This window comes from Xenopus tropicalis, chromosome 8 (genome assembly GCF_000004195.4).
Source record: "Xenopus tropicalis strain Nigerian chromosome 8, UCB_Xtro_10.0, whole genome shotgun sequence".
Classification (NCBI taxonomy): Eukaryota; Metazoa; Chordata; class Amphibia; order Anura; family Pipidae; genus Xenopus; species Xenopus tropicalis.
Genome location: NC_030684.2, coordinates 98,226,993 through 98,250,907, shown reverse-complemented (window position 1 = coordinate 98,250,907; position 23,915 = coordinate 98,226,993). Strand labels below are relative to the sequence as shown.

Genomic DNA, 23,915 nt, shown 5'->3' with positions numbered 1-23,915 from the left:
AGACTGACCAGAATACAGCATAAAAACTTAACCATGGTGGCTGAGGGTTTAAACATACCACTATCACCGTTTGCATTCAGGGCTTCTAGGTTATTTAATATATAATATTACGTAGTTAAATAGTTCATTTGGTTTGAAAAAAGATAACTGTCCATTATGTTTAACCCTCCAAAAAAAACACTATTGATACCATTGATGCTGGTGCAATAAGCGCCACAGACTTGTGCAAAACAACTTTGCGTACCGAAAATGGGGGGCGGCCTCGGGGCGCCTGGATTTGAAATCCGGCGCTGTGTCTGCATCTGAAAATTGCACTATGCTCACTGATCCTGAAAAGTAAATGTCCCTTAAAATGTTCTGTGAACATTTTTAGAAGTGTTAAATATTGGACTCTCAGCAGAATAGTACAATGGCAAAGCATGGTGGTGACACATAGATCTCCCAGGAGCATAAACAGATAGTGAGAGGTAATAGTAGTGCTGGTGACAGTACATCATTGGTCATCCCCCTCTACATATCTATCTGACACCAAGCCTTCTGCTAAGTATAACCCACATATTAGTTAGTACAGGTATGGGATCTGTTATCTAGAAACCCATTATCCAGAAAGTTCCAAATTATCGGAAGGCCATTCCCCATAGAGTCCATTATAAGAAAATAATTCTAATTTTTAAAATGATTTCCTTTTTCTCTATAATAATATAACAGTACCTTGTACGTGACCCAACTAAAACCCTATTGGGTTTAATTAAAGTTTAAATAATTTTTTGTAGACTTAATGCATTGGAGATCCACATTACAGAAAGACCTGAAAAACCCCAGGTCCCGAGCATTTTGGATAATAGATCCAATACCTGTAGTATATCCAAACTTGTTAGTGATCTATGAAAATCTACAGAGAGAAACAATCCACTTCTCCAGGCTGATAAGTTTGTCAGCGGTGGTTTGTAGTCATTCCCTCTCAAGTTTTTCTAAAGCATTATCATGTCCTGTAGCAACAAACCCAATTGTGAATTAAATGGATAACTGACATTACATGGTGAGTGTAAAAATGCTATATCTGGGCTATTAAATATTCATCTGTCCTGCATATATTCATATTATTGGCACAGGCTCCCTTCAAAAGACCCCATTCCTGGGAGAAGAGGACCCAAAGCAGCACAATAGGGCACCTGCCAATCCTACTATGCAAGTCTGTATTTTTAGAAGAGCTACACATAGAGAGACTCATGGCATATGAAGGTGATGGAAAGTGGTCCATTAGAAGGGAGCTTTTGGTAAGAGGGAGGGTTTTGTTCTTCCTAAGTTATAGTATTCAAAATGACAGAAAACGCCAGCTCCCAGTGGTTTTGGATAATATATCTAATACCAGGTGATGTTTTTCAGAATTAACAGCAGTGGTTGAAACACCCTTCCTCCTCAATTTCCTGTTGGAAAATTTTTAGCTGGGGCTCTTTCAATAATAAAAATAAGGCACAGAATTCCGCACCTGCTGTCCTTCGCAGGGTTTACTACTCTCTTTAATATCTATAAATATATAGATATTAAAGATAACACAAAACTGCCACATTTTCATATATTTTCATACCCTGTTCAAAGGTTGCACACACTTTTATACTTGGAGTAATCCCTGCCAGAGAGCACTGGCTGACATGAGTATTCACTTTCAGCTAACAGCTGCAGTTTGCAGGGTAAAGAAAGAATATGTAAGATTACTGCCGTTAAGAAAAGCATTGTAATGATTATATAATCATTTTCACTCGTTTGCAGGTAGGGATGTGCATGAGTCAGAAGCATTAGCAAGTTAGATTTTTTTTTTTTTTTTTAATTGAGCATCCTTTCATTTAGACTTCTGAAATCCCCTTTCTAACTGCAAAGAAGAAGGTGTGGCAATGAACTGTAGGACAGCATTTAGTCATAATGTTTCTGTGTTCATTCTGACTACACACAGCTGCAGATTAGACACGCACACTGGAAACCTTTAGCAGATTGAACTGTTTCAGCTGGAAAATTTCAAGGAAGCTTCAGACTTTTCTATAGCATTCCAATGAAGATGTTTAGGAAGAAAAGCAATAAAAGTTCCACTAAGGAAGAACGAGATCCTCTTCTGTCCAAAACACAACAGAAAGGACCAACAAGTGTAAAGTACATGAGGGGAATAAAGGAAAACTTTGTGCAACCTCTGCACGTTTTGAAAAGTTTGAACAAACCACCTGTACATTCAAATGGTAAGCATTGTGACAAAAGGTCACTTTAATATTGTAAATATTTCCTGTGTAAAATGTTTTAATTTTCACAGTTATCTGTCCTTAGTTATTATTGTTAATATTAATAAATCAGTTTAATCATGCAAGTAACCGGGGCCCCCTAGAGCAGTGATCCGCAACCTTTTTTATTCATGAGCCACAATCGGATGTAAAAAGTGATGGTGAGCCGCACAAGCATGAAAAAAAGTTCTTTGCGGACTCCAATTAAGGACTGTGATTGGCTTTTTGGTAGCCCCATGTGGACTGCTAGCCTGCAGGAGGCTGAGCAGGGTCATCTCTATATATAGGTACCCAAGGTATATATATATTTTTTAAATAAAAACCCTTCCCAGTTGACGCCAGATACAATCTGGCCAAGTCCAGTGGCAAAGCTGGAGGTGTGGTAAAAGTTGAAAGGCTTTTTACGTGCCTTTCAACTTACCTCATGGCAATAATGACACTGGTTAAAGGGCTGCTAATTGCCTGGGCTGGTACAGTCAATTCACTTTATACAGTACATTATTTCTAGTCATCTCTTTTTTATAATATAATTCTCCTTGTACTTTAAGCATTTTTGCATATGTGGCAGTGAATTTGGTTAGTGAAACAAAGGGTTAAACCTTTGCAAAGTGGCTGGCCTTTCAGTTTTGATTTTAGAGATGGTCGCTGTCAACATTTGCTTGAGTCAGTGCTGTAAAATTACAGAACAGCTGCCAGATTCTGCTGTAGAAATCTCAATTTTTTTTTCCTTTATTCTGGAAAATGTATATTTTTGGGGCACATAACAAGTATAATTTCCCATATACTTTCTGATACTGCAAGTGTTTTATTGCACTATTCAGCAAGTTCAGAATTGTTTTAAATAAGGTGGGGCATCATGTTTTAAAGGATTAGCCACATAACAAAACATTAGGCATAAATATTTTGGGTATTAACTTCAAAGACTATATGTGAAATATTATTGTAACTTATTATTGTAACTATCTCCAGAGAGCATGAACAAAAACAAAGCCTCTTGTTTGATACATGCATTATTAATAATGATTCATTGCCCCAAGGCTGGGGTTATATTAAATGTCCACCTACTGTAAAACTGTTGATTGTATATAACATTATAGAGAAAAAGGTACAGTTTCACATGACTCAATCTACATTATTAGCCTCTTATTAAATCTTAAAGGTTTTGATTCTCTCTCCAGAGGCCAGTAGTAAAGATACATTTACCAATACAATCTCAGTTACAGGCCTATAGATACTGAGAAACCAAAAACATTGATAATAAGATGGAGGATTAATCATTGAGTTAAGTATTTTAATCTCATTTTAATTCTGTTCCAGATACAAAATATAGAAAACTGATTGACAAAAATAAATTTCTGGAAGCCTGTGAGTTTATTTCTAAAATGAATTCCACTGATAAGGAAGCCCTACCCTTGTATAATGATGTTGCTCAAGAAATGTGGAAGACAACAACTTTGGCACTCAGTGGTGATGTTAAACTCCATAGCCAAATGAATGCAGTTGCAGCCTGTGTGAATTGGGCAAAAACACAAGAATTTAACGAAGAGTTACATCAAAGTCCTAAAATGTGGGATAAAGAATTGAAGAAACTAATCACAAATCACATAGAAAAAGAACACCTTGCTACCTGTGTATATAATAAGGGTAAAATGAGCCTTAAACATTATTTAAAGGAACTCGAAACAAAAAGTTTGCAGACTATAGAAGTGCATAGATCACTTCTAGGGGACCTATTCACTATTTATTTGAAAAGTTTAATAGACTGCATACACCACCACCTGTCATCACTGGTTTTGAATGACTTTACATATGAAGAATGGGTGCAGCTCTACATATGGGGTTATGAAGAATGCAAACGGTGAGGCGTGAATGCAGGGTGCCTACTAATTTGTTGTTTCTGTTAACAAAAAAAATCACGTTTGCCTGTGTCACTGCATATGCTTTTGCTTATTATTATGGCTACATGCTGTTACATCACAGCTGATGTAACCACTGTTACATCAGTTATTCAGTTGTTATATCATGTTATAATAACTGCATATTGTGTAATCTTGGGTTGGACAGATCCCAAGTATAGCAAAAAGTAGCTCATTGGAATCTGTATGGCTTAGATCAGTGCTGCCCAACTTCTGTAGTACCAACTTCATTATCTTCATTATGTTATAGTAAGAGCTTTTAAGACCATACCCACATTAATGGTGGTAGTGCAGCAAAAACCCAAATGGTTGGTGCTCACTGTAGGGATATCACCCTTCATTCATATGTGAAATAAATTATATTATGTCATATTAAGACATACCCTTAAATCCATATGCCTCATCCTCCCCCGTGGATAGCACAGCAACCCCCAGCACATAATTACACACCTTAGGGACCATAATTCTGCACTTTAGGTTCACCTCCCACAGGCAGCATAGGGCTGGTAGATTATTGCACACAGGCAGGGTAGGGCAGGTAGAGTATGGCACACGCAAGCAGGGTAGGGCAGGCAGACTATGGCACACACAGGCAGCATAGGGCAGGCAGAGTATGGCACACACAGGCAGCATAGGGCAGGTAGAGTATGGCACACACAGGCAGGGTAGGGCAGGCAGAGTATGGTACACACAGGCAGCATAGGGCAGGCAGAGTATGGCCCACACAGGCAGCATAGGGGGGCAGGCAGTACATACAGTGACGCAATGCTGGCACTGCTCGTACAGTCTGTCTGAGGTGTGAACAGGTGAACAATGTGGGGTTTTTTAGTCTGAGCCTGAGGTATGAACAATGCAGGGATTAAAAGGTGTGAACAGTACAGGGGATTACATGTTAAACAATACAGGGGATTACATGTTAAACAATACAGGGGTTTACAGCCTGAATCAGAGGTGTGAACAATGCAGGGGGACAGTTAATCTCAGTACTGATACCATTTAAAGTTTACACAAAGGTAAGCAGTCACAGCAGCCAGACGGGGGGGGCACACAGAGGGAGGCCATGGTCCGCCAGTTGGACAGCACTGCCTTATATGTATGAGAAAGAAGGTGCTGTGCCTTAAATTGTTTTTTAACTACTAGTGTACTAAAATGTGTAATGTACAAAAGTTTGGCAGGAGAATGTGCACTGATACAAGACTATGGGTCAACGTTAGGTTAGCTTCTGGTCAGTAATTAACCAGAAGTGATATGGCCAAACATGGTTTCCACAACCCCAGTCTACAGCTCTGCATTATGTCACCAGGTAAAGGAAAGCCAATGGCAGAACTATAGAGGAAGCAAACCAGTTGCAGGGGGGGAAGTAAGGCCCTAATTAAATAATAGTTGCTGGTAGAATAGGTCAAATTACCAATATTTTGGAGCCCTATATTGAATTTGCTGTGGGGCCCAGTAGCATCTAGTTATGCCACTGAGGGGAGCTGTTTACGTTATGCAGTTGGGTTGATGAAGTTAGGGAGGCAGCAAGGAGGGGTATAGTTGTTACAAATTATCATTTTTTAACATTTTCTTTTCAATATATTTTTGCTGCTAACACATTACTATTCTTTCTAGCTCCAAATTTGAGGTCTTTCACCTTGATCTTGCTCACCCCTGCCATGTTCTGTTAAAGCCTACTTTTTGTCATTCTGAGTTTTGTTGATTCCAGCACAGTCTACTCTCTTGTCTAGCCTGCATTATTTCTGTTCTGACAGCCCTGTCAAGCTCTAAACTAAAATCTGTCCAGACCAGCCCCATTAAGTTGATGTTCATTGCTTTCTATTTGCTGAGGTTTGACCCAGTGGCCTCTCTGTTCTTGCCTTATGCCACACCTTGCCTTGCCCATTGTGTGTGTGTGTGTGTGTGTATATATATATATATATATATATATATATATATATATATATATATATATATAATATTAGGTAAGTAGGAAAAACAAATGAAACTGCTATGAAATGAAACTGTGGTTTATATGACTGAACAGTTTTTGGTCTCTGTGCAGATATAGGGGCTGATTCACTAAAGGTCGATAACGCTTATCGCATACTTTTTTTGCATTAAAAATCATGCAATAAATAGGTACCGATTCATCAACGTTATTTCGCAGGCGTTATCACTCATATCGCATGGGTTAAAAAGAGCATTATAGCAATGCATAATTTTTAACGCATTGCGGTAATTTTCACATAGAAATAATACTAATGCATGATTCATAAACACATGTGAAGCGTTAAACGCGTAAAATATGGCGATAATTACTGTGGAACTTAACGCCTCACAGGAGTAGGCGTTACTGAACAAAATTGCTTCTGCTGCTGCCTAGAGTGATGCATCCTCCAGTTTTCAGAGAAATGGTAATTTTCAGAAAAGTAGTTTTCAGAAAGTAACTGCTACATGCGTAATAGTGTGCGCTAATATCAAATGCGGCAAAAAATATTGCATGCAGCGGAAATTATCGCGCATGCATTAAAATATCGCTTAAAAATGCTCATCGCCAGATAAATAACGCCAAGAACATTGCTTCTTAAAGGGGACCTGTCACCCTGAGAAAAAACTCCAAATTCTTTTTTATCATGCTAGTCGAGCAACGTAAACCTTATTTACACTATACAGATAGTATAAATCTTATTGCCTTCAGTCTTAGAACTATTCAATCACAGCAAGCAGGCAGCTGCCATTTTGTGGACACTGTTAGTAAGGCAAGCTTTGCATCACACCAAAATCTTGTTAAAGGACCAGATGCCCATACCCATGCACTGGCTACATAATTAGGTGATGGGGAGGGAGGGGAAAAGTGTGAAGTGCAGTGACATCTAGGTAGTGCTGAAAGGAAAGCTAAAGCTATTGTCTGCCCTGCCTCTATGCCTAAGGCATAGAGGCGGGGCAGGCAATATATGATTGGCAGCTGGGATTTTTAAATGTCCTTATAAAGGGTATGGATGTGTTACTTAAAAAAAGGAATTTGGGTTTCATGTTTAACTTGAAAAGGACTTTTATTATTCAGCTTTTTATGTCTGGGTGACAGGTCCACTTTAATTCAGACAAGTGTCCTTTTAGTGAATCGATCGTTAACTCTAAAAAAATAAGAAGTGATCATTTTTAACGCATGCTATAAATATCACTCATTTTTATCAACCTTTAGTGAATTTGCCCCATCTTGTCTTATAGAGCATATAATAAAATTTCCACACAGAGAAGCCTTTTTACCTTCATATAAAAGAACATTTTTCGGGGAAAAATGTGGGGTGATTTTAAGGATAAGGTTGCACATTGCTTAGGACCCATGAGAATAGTAGTGTTTTTTGGAGAGGAAAAGCAGGGCAATCTGTTCATTGCTGCCATCTCCACTTCAGATGAGGATGTATCCACTGGCGCAAACATTGTAATGCATTCTCTATGATTGGAGGGAGTAAAGTAGGAAAGGTGCTGTAAGGGTAAAGGACACAAAAGGCAAGGAAAAGCAAGTCTATTTCTGTTGGAGGAAAGTAAGATCTGAACACAGTTTTCACATACTCTGACCCAGTCATAACAGACCAACATTACTTAGTGAGAAGAGAATAAAACACCACCTGTAACCAAATGCTGTAAAATAAGGAAGAAAGCAAAACCATATAGAAGTACCTTAAAGGAAACTTCCCCTTCATTTTTCAGTTTTTAGTACACTACATGTTTCACTTCATGTTTACATGTTTGGAATTTTCTAAGAATGGAAATTTCTAAAAACGTTATAATGGAATCATTATGTATCAGTCCACATCAAACCTTCAGTCTGCCTCTTTGTGTCTTATTTGCAGCACAAATCAGTCTCTAGTGCTGTTCTGTTTTAAGCCTTTACAATATATTGTAGCTGCAATAATGTTTGAATAAAGCATCTTTTTAAAATAGCAGTTCCTATGGTGTAATATAAATGCTTATTTCTTCCTATTTAAAATGATAAAATATAGACCTCTACAGCATATCCATTTTAGATTTATGTACATATATATGAGGAGAAACAAGCTTTTTTTTGTTTCATCAGTATTATTTCTACAGTATATTTTATACTCGTTACACAGTAATTGGGGAGCTAAGCTGCTAGTTTTCTGTTTTGAGTTTTTAGTATTTCCTGGTTTTAAAATGTGAAACTGTTTTGGAATGCCTTGCCAGGCCTGTCTGCAAGTTGGGATTTTCCCTGAACACTGTTTTGATGTTGTTACATGGTGCTAGGGAAGCTGATTAGGCAATGATTTCCATAAGCAAACAGACATTTATGCTGCTGTTATTTTATTAAAGGCTTTTGGTTCTAGAATAAAATTTGGTAGCTAAGGATAAGAATGTGCTTGCCTTGGCTGGGGCTTCAAAGGTGGTGTGACAAAGTGTTTGATAATCTCCATGATTCATGAGCAGTATCAATAAGTCTATAAATCTATAATAATAAAAGTAATATCACTAGTAATAGTTTTTTAATTGCAGGGTGCGAATATATCATCAGGAACTGGAGGACTTTGATCCTTATATATATGAACAGTGGTTTAAGGACACTGGAGAAAAGCTAATTACTGTTGGCAAGGTAAGTAAAAGCTTGGAAAGAGATGTCAATAGGTCTTAATAGATGATCACTAACATATATAATCTTTTTACTTACAAATAAACCTGCAATGTGTTAATGCTGTCTTGACAACACTTCGGACATTGCGTTTGTTCCACCTCATCACTCAAAATGGGAATATTCCATTTCAAACAGTTCAGTTTCAGCTAAAGTATTAAAGCCGGCCATACACGCACTGATAATATCGTACAAAACCTCGTTTCGTACGATATTTGGTGCGTGTATGGCAAATCGGCGAGTCGACCGGTATCGCAGGAGGCTGCCAATCAGGCAGGTCAAAAGATTTTGATCGGGCGCCATAGAAGGCGCCTGAGCAAAATCTGCCGTCAGGGCTGAATCGGCAGAAGGAGGTAGAAATCCTATTGTTTCTACCTCCTTATCTGCCGTTTCAGCCCTGAAGGTTAGTGGCGGGTCTGACGATCGCAGGTCGCCACGTGTGTGGCCACCTTAATACTGTGGATGTTTGTAGGCTTGCACTGGAAGTAAAAAAGTGTGTTCCCATGTGTCTTTTGTCATGTGAAATGTATAAAGCACTTCAAAATTAAACTGATTTGGCATTAGGTGACAGGTGACTCTTCATCACATCATAAATATAATTGTTTTTCACCTGTATCTAGATTACCTACACCCCCTCCAAACTAAAAAGCCTGTGGTGGAGAATATAGACTCCTGTTAGTAAATAGATTTTTAAGGCAGGCCAGAGCCAGTTAAAGTTCTATGTTTTTTAGATAGTGGAATAAAAATGGAGTAGCTTAAGGAAGCCCATGCAAGTGGGGGGGGGGGGGGGGGGGGCATATGCATTCTGCAGTTAGTGTCCTTGTTGGAACCTAGGATTTTGAGAACTGCAATGCTAAGCATTGAGCAACTGTACTCCAAAAAGGGTGCTATGAATACAAATACAGCCATAATAGAATTGCTTTCTGGTTTCTAAATTTCCTTGATACGTGGCACTGAGACAATTATCTAACTTCATGCTACAAAGGTACAAAAAAGAAAATTTAAAAAACCCCCAAAAAAGACAAGACTATTGCAAATTGCCTCATAGTACTAATATAAATATTATATATTTTTTATCTTTACCTTTTAACAATAAAGTATCCCCAGTTCAGTGTAATAATGCATTCTGTAACACAGTATAATTGTTTTATTAAGGATACAGTAAAGAAGGAATTGCGGGAAATACTTGAGAAGGAAATTGGATGGAACACCTATCCAGAGCCTAAGCATGACTACTATTTTTATAATATCCTGAAGGTACATTGTATAATGTGGTATTTTCTTCTCTCAGATAATATAGGTCTCTATATGTTCATTGAGATCTCCTCTAGGTCTGGAACATGGGGTTATTAACCTGTGGCCATCGTGCATAAATAAATGTATATGCTTGCTTTAGGAAATAATGGTGGAGAAATGGTGGAGAAATAATCATGAATTCCATCAGAAGTACAAAGGGGTAATATTATAAGAGGTGAAACATTTGCTCTGGCTCTAATAAGCTAGTTTCTGAACAAAGATGTCAGTTGGGGCTTTGGCACAGGTGGCACTTTGATTGGTGCATTGCTCCAGTTGACTACAAAATGCCTTTATTCACTAGTCATTACTTTCCATAGAAAAGGACACAGGGCACAACCTAAAAATGCTCATTAGTGAGCACTGACTTCATGCCTCTGCCATTAACAGAGTATTTCCCATGTTTTTCTGCCAGAAGCAAGTAAGGGTTGTTTTGATCTCTGCAGTTCTCCTGGAGAGCATCACACACAGCTATCAGCTCAAAGTGATTTTTGGAGTTTCCCAAATTTAACTTTCCACGCTCCTAAGCAGTTCAGAGCTGGCTTTTCCCCCTGCACTCGAGGAGGGCTATGGACACAAGCATCCATTAAGGCAACAAAAGGGTGTAGTGCTGGCCATTCTAGTAATGGGTTTCTCACTGCTCTAACTCCAAGCTAATTCAGGCTTCTGAATCAGTGTTGGGAGTGGGAGATCAATTTAAATGAATCTCTCACTTGACAAATATTTATACATACTTTTACCTAAGGCAGTTCTAGCAAGTACTGGTATCATGGAATGACTGCAATCTGGAATTGTGTGATGCATATTAACTTTTTACTAGCCTGGCTGACACATTTCAGTATGCCAGTATTGTGTGAATTGAGACTTCTTCAGGTACACTGATCCAAATGCATGGGTATGAGGATTATATTCTGATATGTCTGCAGGAACAAAAACAATTATGTGCCAGTGTGCCTACACTTGTCAGTTTGGGAATACTGGGTACTGTGTACAAATGTGAAAGATAGAATACAGTGGATTATATCACAGTGGATTATGTCACAGTGTGCATGGGTCCTTTAGTGCCGTATCTGTACTGGTTTCAAGCAAAATATATTCAGTGTAATATCACATTTAATAATACGAACAGTTTGAAAATAAGGAATGCTGCCGGCAAGGCCCACATCAGTATCAGTATCAGTATGCCCTCAGCCCCAAGCTTTGCAATGCAAACAAATGTGCTCTGTGCATCACACATTTTTCTATGAAGAACTAACAGAAGTGGCACTTACAAGTGACTGAATGATAAAAGGGGGATTTTATGTATGGTATGACTAGTTATTTAGTACTTGTGGCCAAGTATTTGTCTGCATTCATACACTTTGTACATTCAGTAAAGTGCCCTACTGTTTGTTATATTACTTTCTAGAAATTAAAGTTCCCAACTTTTTACATTGGCAGTTGGTTGTTACTCCAGCACACCATTTTTATGTTATTTTCAGATTATTTCCACAGATGTGTGTAATGTGAGTTTTCATTTTGTTGTGTGGGGAGGGTAGGATTGGAGTTAGCAAGCAAATATATGCATTTGTAGCTTTTAAAAATCAAGGCACAAAAGTAAAAACACACACACATTACTGTAGATGTAAATAGAAGAAACTCTGAGGTCAGTTTTATGCCAGGCAGACCAAAGCCCTTTTTTTCAAAGAGAGGTCCCATTGGGACTGTTTGCAAAAACATCTCATATTTGTATGTGACACTGCAAAGCTTGGTTCACTTATGGCATTCTATAGTAACATGGACAAAATTTATCAAGGCGCAGTAACCCATAGCAACCTATCAGATTTTCTTTATCTTCAACTGTATATTAGTCAAAGCTTAAGACTGATTGATTGGACCAAAACAGTTTTTGCAAATTGTAAAAGTAACATTACAATGTAAAATTGTAACATTGTAAAACTGTAACATTGCAAATGGAATTTTCCCTCTCTGTATGTAAAATATTGGAAAAGCTTGGGGCATATTAGGGGTAATTTATTACATGCAGGGCATGTCATTTTTTGCACTTCCACCATGCCCTGTACCTTGAAAAAATGCTGTAGGTCTTTGTGCTTCAAAACATGTGCAGAGACCGGTGTCCCCTCTGTAAATACAGCTCTGCCTATGTTTGGCAGCAATGTATTCATCTGTAGCCAGATGGTAAAATTAGGGAGCGCTGGCAGGCATAAGCAGTAACTGAGTCCTATGGCAGGCAGTAATGGCAGGGCTCCTTGTTAGTGCTGTGCTCTGCACCCAGCCTGGATTTCTAATTTAGCACTAGATTCAGTGTGCAAACAGTGTTCTTGCACTTGCATCCAGGGTATCTATAATCAACCCCTCCTTTCTATATAAGTATAAATAATGAGATCAGTGCAAATCTTTTAACAACATGGTAAAGTTTCCCTGCTCAGTAACCCATAGCATTCACTCCTATTGTTGGTTTCATTACTCTAACTGTGCTACATCAGTTAAGACTAATGGCTCAATAATTGTTCTGAACTAATACACTATATCAGGTGTCTTTGCAGCACTAATTCATGCCCCATTTATTCTTTCAGGAAATAACTTCAGTAACCAAGGCTGTTGAGCCTGTGAGTACTACACTGGTATCTAAACTTGAAACAGAATGTTGGAATGAGGTCCATTATTTTGTGACCAGGTAAGGTTGATAACATGCATACGAATCTATGTTTCTGCTTCTTTGTCTAATTTTCAGGATTTAATTTAAGGAATGCAAGCTCCCCATTTTAAACCTTGTTTAACATCCTAATGTACTTGGTTTTATGACTACCAATTTGCTTCTAGTTCTACCTATTTTATGCCACAAAATTAAAAGTTCATGGGGGTGAAAACTTCAGTTAAAAAGTATAAATATGTGTCAAAGCCCTACCTGCACTTTTGCCTGTTTTTCTATGACAGCTGTTGCAAATGATAATCCCTGCAAGGCAAGTGCTTAAAGGAACAGTAACATCAAAAAATTAAAGTGTTTTAAAGTAATTAAAATATAATGTGCTGTTGCACTGCAAAAAACTGGTGTTTTTGCTACAGAAAAGCTACTATATAAATAAGCTGCTGTGTAGCCCCGGGGGCAGCCAATCAAGCTGGAAAAAAGGAGAAAAGGCACAGGTTACATAGCAGATAACTAGTAACCTGTGCCTTTTCTCCTTTGAATGGCTGTCCCCATGGCTACACAGCAGCTTACTTATATAAACTATAGTAGTCTTTCTGAGGCAAACACACCAGTTGTAGCAATGCAGGGCAACAGTACATTATATTGTTATTACTTTTATACACTTTCATTTTTTGTGTTACTGTTCCTTTAAGAGACAATTCCTTATGCAGTAGGCCACTCTGTATAGATGCCCCCTGGATAGACTGCCCTCTGTCCCCCACTGTCATGTCACTGTCCTGAGAATCTTCCTTTCCTCTATGCTCTACAGTCACGTGACAGCTAACGCCATAAATTTTGAGTTATGGCATCATACAACTCACTACTATTTGCAGTATTATTACCCTGTTATCAACAGTATCCCTGAGTCAAAACACTGATGCTTTGTAAGGCTACAAATTTAATGGCTTGTATTTTAATAGAGCCTTCCTTTTCATCTTCCATTCTAACTAGTGTATAGGGTAAGTGGGACACAAGCAGCCAAAAATTTAATTGCAAAATTAATACCATTGTCTACATCCAACTAAGAGTTAATTTTAAGGTGAACTACTCCTTTAATTGTAAAATTAAACAATTTATGGTTTATTACGAAGAGTTCCAATTCTTTGAGTTGTAATTGCAACAATTTTGCCCAATGCATTAAAACTAAGACAATTGTGGTTACATAGTTTGCCATTTGCCATGTGGAGTGGTGACTGTGTAATTTTGCTGTAATCTGCTATGGGAACCTGTGAATTACCAGCACATTCAGGGTGTAGGCAGCTCCAGGGTTCCCCAGCAGCAAAAGGTGCATCCATATTATTGCAATCACACGTGTACTTGTTGAGTGATACAGCTACCTCACAAGGATTTTTTGTTGCTCACACACAACACACAAAAGCAAATATTGAGTTATTAAGTATTCATATGAATGTTTTTCTCCAAACAGATATGATTCTTTTATTCAAAAAAAGATTAATGAAAGCAGTTTGGGAAACAAAGTTTTTGTTGCACTGAGGATTGTAAAAAACTGCCAGATTCTAAGGTAATAAACTCTAAGACTCATGTATGAACTAAAGTACAAATGCAAAGGGCTAGTTTGGGTGTAAAATAGGCAGTATCTCTTTAAGTGCAGAGCACAAAATGTGCAAGTGCAAGGAGTAGCTTTAAATAAATGGCTCTGCAATGATGACCCCAAAAGTGCGCTTAGTAAATGAGCCCTGGTGATTTGGTGTCTGATAATTGCACTATGCACAATGTGATTTGTTTGTAAATGGGGCTTTTTTTTATCTTGGCTGAGCACTGACCATCGGCTTAATTAATTTATTTTGTGTAAGTTGGCATAGGAAACGTAATGAAAATGCAGGTTTTGTCCCCTTAATTGTACTCATTTTTTTTACTTTTTCAATTTTTTTGTTTTTTTTACTAATACTGTTTTCATGCTAAATTTGAGTCTCTATGGGAATCACTCCACCATTTACAAACTTTAGGCTTCCTAGCAATTATTGGTAAAGCAGGGTAAGGCTGGCCATGCATGGACTGAACAGTTTATTCAAAGCCATGATTTTATTTAAGATTTGATTGAATCCCAGTACTTGCAATATTTGGATTTAACTGAATTATTTTGTGTTGAACCAAATAAAATTAAAGAGAGTCTAAAATGTTGGCTGAATTTTTGATTTGACTGAATACTAAACTCAAATTTGCAGATTTTGGTTAGCAGCATTTTATTCAACTCCAGCTTAAACTCCCATGGGTTTATTATTTAGCCATATCTGGTTTGGTATTAGGCAAAACCCTAACATTATGAATTCAGTACTTATCTTGAAGAAGCTTGCCATTAGTTGGTCTGTGTGTACCCCTGCTACAATTATGTTGGAAAATCAAAGTCCATTGTGGCCTGCATGCTCTGTTAACAAAGTGATCAGAAAAAACGATTTGGAAGTCAATAAAACCTGTCAGTCACATGGACTAAGCACTTCTATGCCAGATACATCTCACCAGTGGTGACGACACATGTGCATGTTTTTCTTTTCTTAAAAATAATTTAAAGGTATATGTAGTCACTTAAGCTGGCCATACATTAAAAGAGCCACTCATCTGGAGAGTTTGCCAAACGAGTGGATCATACCCAATATGCCCATACGGAGGTGGGCAGTATCGAACTGATCCGATTGTATCTCCCTCAGGCCAAATGAGCAGATCACATTGACGGAATACAGGGATTTTTAAACCTGACTGATCAACATCTGCCTGAAACAGGTTATCAATTAATTATTTACACAAAATGTGATCTGTTTAGTAATGATATAGTAGTCTCCCAGGACATTATTAGGGTGCAGTCATTTGTGTCCCCTCGCAAGCCATTCTGACTGACTGGATTACCTTAGTGAATCACTGTATGTCTGAATTTTCAGCGCTCAAACAATAAAAGGATGCAGCATCTATGCCATAGATAGATACCATGTTGAGTGCAAAATCACATTCCTCTTTTCTGTACTAACCTGACTGTTTCTATATTTTACTACAGGAATACAATTGAAAATATAGGAATGGTGCCTGAAAATAAAATTAATCTCAACACTGAGATGAAGAATTGTATAGGCTGCTGTGAAGCTAAAGGTCTTAAACTTTCATGTGCAACATTGAAATCAAAACTGAAGGTACTGATTGCTGAAAATGAGGCCAATGTGTTTATACTTGAAAAGCATACTGGCAATTTCTAACATGTATACATAAATATTTGCATAACTTAATTGGTTTTAAGGTTTAAAAAATGTTTCCACACCTCCACCACCATCACAATGTCATAACTCACATATAATGCACTGAAAGAAGCAGAAGCTGCCACCAACATTTACATCATTGCCTAACAGGCGCTACATTTGTTAGTGTGATATATTTGTATAGAGACCTGGGATGTTCAGAGATGTAGTTTCCTTTAAACCTGTTTTCAAGGAAGTCTTGTCAGCTATGTTGTCTTTCCCACAGCCTTTGTAGTGGGATAAGCACTCAGGTTCCCCACCATTTTCTGATATTTCAGTCTGATATTTTGTTTTTTCAAGCTTCAGTTGTCCTTCTCTTTTTACACAGCAAAGATGCAAGAGAAAGCAATGTGTATAGTGAAATGAAACACAAACTATTTAATCTCTTACTTAAAAACCCTATGAGGCAGGGAAAAAGAGGGAGCATATATTTAACTTTTACTCTTATTTTCAGTAAATGGGACACTTATGCCAATTAATTACATATTTTGTGTCTCTTACAGTATCTCATTTTATTTTAGGAGACATTTCAGAATCACTTCACAAAAAACTGCAGTGAATTTGAAACCGTCCTTGAGCATCTGCAGAGAAGCTTGAAGAAGGCAGACATTCCTAATAATAAAGTAAGCAGCCTGCTTAATAAAGGTTTGACTTTCTAGAAACATATTTCTATTTTACACAGGTTTCACGACACCCAGTCAGTCAGAGAAATGAGAATACAAAGCTATTCATACTAAAGTCATCTAGACTGACTTAGGAGTTGTCTGGGAAAGGGGTGGGTGCAAATCCTGCAGCTGGGCCCATGCAACACAAGTTACACCAATATGAGCGTCGACATACTATGCAGCACGTTACAGAAATTGCTTAATCATTCACATTATTGCGTTCCCCAATGGAGTGCACTATTACGTTTCTCTACAAAATGCACACACTAGATTTAGAAATTTTCATTCTATTATTACATTTTATTTTTTCTAGAGTGTTGTTAGTTTGTACAAGAGAAAATAAGACCCTGCTAGAGCTGTGTATAAAAATGTCCAGGTTTTATAAGTGAGCCCTATATTTTTCCTCTCTTTGGAATTTGAACGTTTTTACAGAGGAAGTGCATAGGCCACTATCACATATACCTTAAGTTGTGATCAGTTAGGGCACCTCTACTGATATTAGGATTATAGTTGCTTGGAAAATCCAAAAAGGTCACATAAGGTATATAAATTTATGTTTTGATCACACATTGTATAAAGGTATGTGTTATAAAATGTTTTCTATTTCTTGTGACAGATGCACCTTAAGACCATCCATCATACAGCTGTTACTTTATACATTCAGTATTTTTTTGTATATCCAAAAACTGTTGGAAACTTTTTAGCAGGAAGTAAAAAACTTCAGGAAACCTTTGAGTCTTTGGTAAGTGAGAGAAGTATGTTAATTCAAGTGAGAGAAGTATGTTAATTCAATATTCTAGAATACATTATTATCACTTCTTTTATTTAGGTAAGTTTTATTATTCATTTAACATTTACAAAAGATATATACATATTTTTATTAGAAAAATGTATTTTTTAAGAAGTTCTACAATAGCTATGTCTCCCTTATTTGCATTCCCCTGCCATAGATTCCTTCAGATCATGTGCAACATTAAAGGAAATAGCTCAGAGGGCATTTTAGTCACTTATCACACTTCTACAGTATGAGGCTGATGCCCCACAGAGCGAGTTAGGTGCCCGCGATAGATCTCTGCTATCTTGGGCGACTAACTACTCCAAAATGCCTTTCCACTGGCAACAAGAGGCGTTACCGGTGGTAAGGCCTTCGCATCGCTTCGGTTTTCCAAAGTCACACAAAGTTGCCTGCAGGAAGAAACTTCACGCAAAACTGAAGTGATGCGAAGACCTTTCCACTGGCGATTCCTATTGGTGCCGGTGAAAGGCATTTCGGAGAGGTTGGTTTCCCGCGATAGCAGAGATTTATTGTAAGCAGCCAACACACTCTGTGGGGCATCAGCCTAAACGTGAAACACTCTGCCCATACAAAATGCAAATAGTGACAGACAAACACAGCAAAGATGCTCCATATGTATTGTTGTAAAAAATGGGGTGATAGGATGACTGACAAAGTCTGGGGAAAGTTCTGGACACAGTTTACATCTGACCCAGGTTTCTGTCAGATTGGTTCTGGGCCATGTAGCCAGGCCAGTTTTTTGTTTGACTCATGCAGGCTAATAAAACAACCTTTATCAGGCTGAGTGTGAAGCAGGAGCTGGGAAGGGAACTGACTGTTTTCCCATCTAACCTGAAGCTTACAATTACTTACTTACTTATTTATAGTGCCCTCTGGTGGTAGGAAAAGCGCAGGGCTGATGTTTTTGTAATCTGTGATGATGTAAAGATTTTTCAGAATAATTTAAATTTAACAAGCTGCATTTCTAACTGGTGTCTAGTTTGTGGCAGCCTGTCATTTTTGGAATCAATGGTTGCAGACAATAAATGCCAATGCAGCAGTATCTGTGATAAATGATAACCCCTTCCATATGATATGTGTCAGTGGAATAGTCAGTGGAAAGTGCAAATTATTTTACTAAAACGGTTTTTACTCCCACTATTTTTAGAGTGAATCATCTTAGAGAAGAAATCAGCAATACTATTTTTATATGCTGACAACCAAGTTTAGGGGTTTGTAAGTACCCAACTTTTGGTGGAGCCTGTTTGCATTCTTCGGGGGCATGGATTCTATTTTCTTGTGAAGTAAAGGGAAGTGTGAAATATATCATACACAGCCTTTTCAATTCCAAACACAATGGGTGTGCACTGAAGCCCTAAATACTGCACAGTATCATTCCTATTGCTCTCTTGCAGCTGAAAATGCTGGGATTTTCTATATATTGTTTGCATTGAGGATTGTGGGAGATTCATATATGTCAGAAAAGACACAAAAGGCACATTCTACTTTATGCCCTATTTATTTTTATTGTAGTGGCTTAATAATTGGGCACACACATACCACTCTCATGCCAACTGCACTTTAAAAATATCTAGAGCTATTGTGTCCAATTTACAGCAAACTGTGGGTGTACTTGCGGTAATCTTGACGTATTGCCCACAATTCCTCAGCCGCACACTGGAATTCTGGAGGAAAACATTGCATTATGGGGAAGAAAGACATGGCTATTGCACTTGAAATTGCACTTTGCTGACTGCACTTGCAGTTGTAAATGACCCCTTTGTCTTTTCCTTTTGTACATCCTTTTTTTAGATCACTGACTAGGTCATATAAGTGTTATTTAGATGTAACTACAGACCTGGTCATAAATAAGATACAGCAGCCAATATGGGCATAACCAGATTGATATGTAAGGGGTTAAAGGGGTGACAGGTGCTTTGTATTCAGCATTGCTGCTATATTTGTGGCATTTTTTCTCACATAAAGGTTTCCGACAAGAATCTGCTTGATAACCCACTGGAATATATGTCATACATACTGACTGGGAAAGATGTTGAATCTACAAAGACAACAGTCATGTGTTTCAGCCGCAGCCATCCAGATATGAGGTGAAACATGTCTCCTTGTGTCCGTGTTCTGTTGATGTAAAACAGTGTTAAGCTAAATTTGGTTAAGGTAGTCGCTGCAAAAGATCCAGGTAGCAAAGATTTGCATAGAGTTATTTGTTTATAGATACTGTATTAGGAATTTCCCAGAGCAAAAAATCTAATACTTGCAGAAATTTTCTTCTAACCTCTGGTGTATTTGTACCTAGTAGAACAAGTGATATAAGGTAGCCTACCCTTTGCATAAATCCTGTATACCACTTTTTTTTTTTTTAATCTGAATCATACCTTTGCCCTAAACGTTTATAGGTTAGCACTGCCTGCACGTGAATATCCACGTCTCGCAAAACAGGTGAAAAAATTCTCCACGGGAAAATATGTTGTGTGACAAAAAATTGCAGCCTGTGTCAAAAAAAAAATCGCCTGCTTGTGCCAAATTTTTTTTGATATTTTTGCCATTTCACGAATCTTTTCAAAGATTCACAAATTTTTTGGCAAGGTGAGATTCGCTCATCATTACTTGTGACGTCAATACTTTTTGCCTATTAATGTTTTTACAATAAAGTAAAATATATGTTTTTTTATTGTTGTTTTAATCACAAAAGAATTATGTATTTTCTTATTTCTTGAGCTACACAGAACACACCGGAAGACACCACCCTCCCATCACCCTCTGTTGTAAAATTTTGTTAGCAGGAGTCCAGAATGCAGGGACATTATTTGTGCACTAGTAATCTAACTATCTACCTTGCAAAGTCCAAACATATAGTAGCGGCATTTTTTTTCATTTTTTGTGTTTAGCTCAAGAAACAGATTTTTGTGGTTAAAACAAATGGCAAAAGTGCACAATCCCTTTTTATTGCACTCATATTAAACAAGGGGTTATACTGCCCCTTTAAAATATTTGTTTATATGTACAGGATATAGATTAATAGTAATGTGTCAAAACATATGAATGAAAGTATTTTAATTAACAATACATGTTTCACTTATTTTACAATTTAACCTGGATTTGTCTTTTTTTCGGTTGTACAAATGTTGGTGCTCACATTAAGTTGTAGAAAGCAGGGACCCACAATGTCATTGCTGATGTCTCGGAAAGGCTTATTGCAGTTGACTGGCATGGCAAGTAACACAGTACAACCAAACAACCATGTGATTAATGTACACTGTTGGCCAATGGTGGTGACCTCTTTCTGCAACATAGTTGTAACCATTGATGAGCACTAGTGATGTGCAGATTGCCCTGAAACTTGCGGGACCTAAGGGTTTGGGTTGAAAGTTGAAAAGTTGGGGTGATTACTGACTGTTCAGGTTGAGTGCGAGTCAGAATGGGGAACTACATGCCTCCTCTGCTCCCAAAGATTCCCTGTCTTGGAACCAGAGGCATGCACATGTGTAACATATGGAGCAGAAAGACGCATGTAGGGGTTGGGTGCAAGTCCTGGAGGACTGTTCCTATGTCACATGCATGCACATTATGAGTGAACACATTCATTATGCTTGTACACCAACATGGTTGCCCACAAAGGGAGCTCACTCCCATTGTATGGGGGAGAATGAATGAAACAATTGGGATGCTATAAGTGCCCTTTAACAGTGGATGGCGGTAATTTAAATTAATTTCAAGCCTAATATATATTTCTATGTAAAAAAAAACATTAATAACCTTCTCAAATGTCTAGTTATCATAACTAAATATGTGTAAGATAAGGCTTTGATTGGAATTTCCTTCCAAGATACTGCAGCACACTGGACCAATTTGTGTCCTAAAATGACCGAGTAAATTAAGTGGTTACTTATTATACAATGTCAACCACCTCCATCAAGATTTAGAAGCATTTACATATACAAGTTTGGAAGGTTAATGGTAGAATTTTCAAGTAGTCCAGCAATTTGGTGTCACTGCTTTTAGCATGACCCCAACTGACTTGCGGAATTGCTTGTGAGCTTGTCCGGCAAGTCCATTGCCACATTGCCATTGGGCTAATTAAAAACATGTTGCTTATAGAAACCAAAACTGCTCCCCACTTGTAGTGCCAACTTTTGAGAGCAAATATCCAGTCACCGCAAATATTGCACTAAATGGAATTCAGCCTCAGTCTCCCTGCCCCTGCACTGAGACTCACAGGGTGGCCAGCCCAAAAGCTTGGAAACCACAACCCTAACAGAACAGACATTGAAATTGGTTTAACTTGTTTTTTTCAGATTTGGGGCTCTTACAACAACTGGTAAATGATGTACATAGTTACTAGTAAATAGGACAGACCAGTTTTAATACATAATTTAAATATGGTATTGAGATAGTAATAATTTTACTACAAAGATGCTGAAGTTTGTAGAAAATGATTCATTATTCTGGGAGAAAATGTAGAGCGACCTATTTGTTAGACCACATTAGTACATACATGAACTAGTTAAAACAGTTAGCCAGTAAAAGGAGGACTTGAGGTGCAGCAGAAACTTGTATTTCCCCATAGTTGCAGCCAGATGACTATTTGACCAGTGGCCAGCACTGTACATCAGGCACATGCTTGTGTTACTGCATATGGCAGTGTGGTAGTAGCTTAGTCTTCCTACAACATAAGCAATGACATTGTGGGAATTTAGCTTATTACTGCCTACCCACAATGTCAGAACACAGAGCAAGGTAAATCGGATCAGCCACGTTGGGCACACATCAATACATTCATAAAAAGGTCATGGTTGAAATGGTGAGTGCCCTGACTGATGACTTTGACTGTCTATTTAAAGGAAGGAACATTTGAAAGCACTCATGGACCTGAATGGAAATCTCAACTCTAAAGACAGAGCTTATCTTCTAAATTGTTTTAAACAAGAACAGGCAGATATGAATGAAGAAAATATGTGCTTTTTTAAGGATATCAAGATGAACATGTTTGGAGGTGCTCTTCGATATCTGTGCTGTAGCGGATAAAGATTCCATTACTTTCTTTGTTGTCAACTTTTTCCACAAAAAGGAAACAAGGACAAGAAAAGACTACTGTAGAACACTGTACTTCCAGTGCTTGCCAGATATTGTTCTTGTTTAGAACCAGTCACATTTCAGACCACCAAAGTGAAATTTAGCTGTTTTTTTTCTCACAGTACAGAGTAGCAGATCAATGTGTATTTATATTTAAGTTGCTAGTTTGTTCTGAAATTTCCTATATGCATTTTATGCAGTAGCAGTGCACCCCCTGCAAAAAAAAATCTTTAGAGGGACCCATTCCAGCTGCCCAAGACAGTAGTGCCCCTCAAGTTACCAAGGCAATGGTAACTTTAAGAGCTGAAATTCTGGTTATAAAACTGGAAATTCAATTCTTCTAGTACAGAGACTCTTTGACTCTTTAAGTGCTCTAGCACTGCAGCCTCCCTGGACCCCCTTTGGTGCAGGAGAAGTAAGCACTGTGGGCAGGGCGGATTTGTGGCGAGGCAAAGCCCCAGGCCTAGGGCGGCACAAATTTAGGGGCATGCTGCCCCGCCAGTCCAAAATTTTGCTCCCTTACAGAGCAATGGGGACCTATCCCTACTGCGCTGTATATGAGTTTAAATGTACGCCGCTGTGAATGCGTGTGTGCTGGGGGGGGGGGGTGGTCAACGGGAGAGGCCTCGGGGCGCCTGGATAAGAAATCCGGCGCTGACTGTTTGGTGAGGAGGAGTGGCACTGTGGGGTGATGGGGAGGGGCATTACAAGAGCCTCAGGGTGGCTCATGGGCTAGAATCACCCCTGTCTAGGATGTTCCTAAAGCATTGGTGTTTGTGAATATATATTATGGGATTTTGTGAGGTTTATGTTTCCTGGTTTCTTACTACAACAAAGTCCCCTCTGAAACTACTTCTCCATGTTGACATAGAACAAAGGGAGATTAGCAGCTGCTATGTATAAAAATGATACCACAAAAATGCAATTTATAATATTCCATTGTGAAATGAACAGTAGTTGGCTTTGATTTAAATTTATTGATTGTATATCAAATGTACAGTATGGCATGTTTAAGAAAACATTAGTGTGATATGTTAAATAAAAATATATATTTTTGTTATGGCTTTGTATTGTTAAGAAATTCTTTGTATTTCTTCTGCTTTCAGACAGGTACTGGTACAGGTACAGCCGCCCAATGTCCATAAACTCCATAAACCTTCTGTGCAGGAGGAAACCTATGCCCTGAGGGACAGAAGTATTCCCATGTAGCCCAGGTCTATCATGGGTATTGTATATCCTATAAAACAGGAGGGATCATATAACTCTATCTCTTTCAACTTCACTGGGGGTTGTACTGGAGATGAATTTTATAACCCAAATGATAGCCATCATCATAGTGAAGCTGAGGAGCAG

General features: G+C 38.1%; 1 protein-coding gene across 1 annotated transcript; it reads left to right on the top strand.

Moving 5' to 3' along the window:
• The first annotated feature begins 1,890 nt into the window (after positions 1–1,890).
• On the top strand, positions 1,891–23,155 carry LOC105948196. Its single transcript, XM_018096348.2, has 11 exons — positions 1,891–2,228; positions 3,585–4,125; positions 8,675–8,771; positions 9,963–10,064; positions 12,677–12,777; positions 14,216–14,311; positions 15,797–15,929; positions 16,553–16,654; positions 17,313–17,438; positions 19,458–19,579; positions 22,331–23,155. The coding sequence occupies exons 1-11, from the start codon at positions 2,048–2,050 to the stop codon at positions 22,512–22,514; spliced, it is 1,785 nt and encodes a 594-aa protein (XP_017951837.2). The 5' UTR covers positions 1,891–2,047; the 3' UTR covers positions 22,515–23,155.
• The last annotated feature ends 760 nt before the right edge of the window (positions 23,156–23,915 follow it).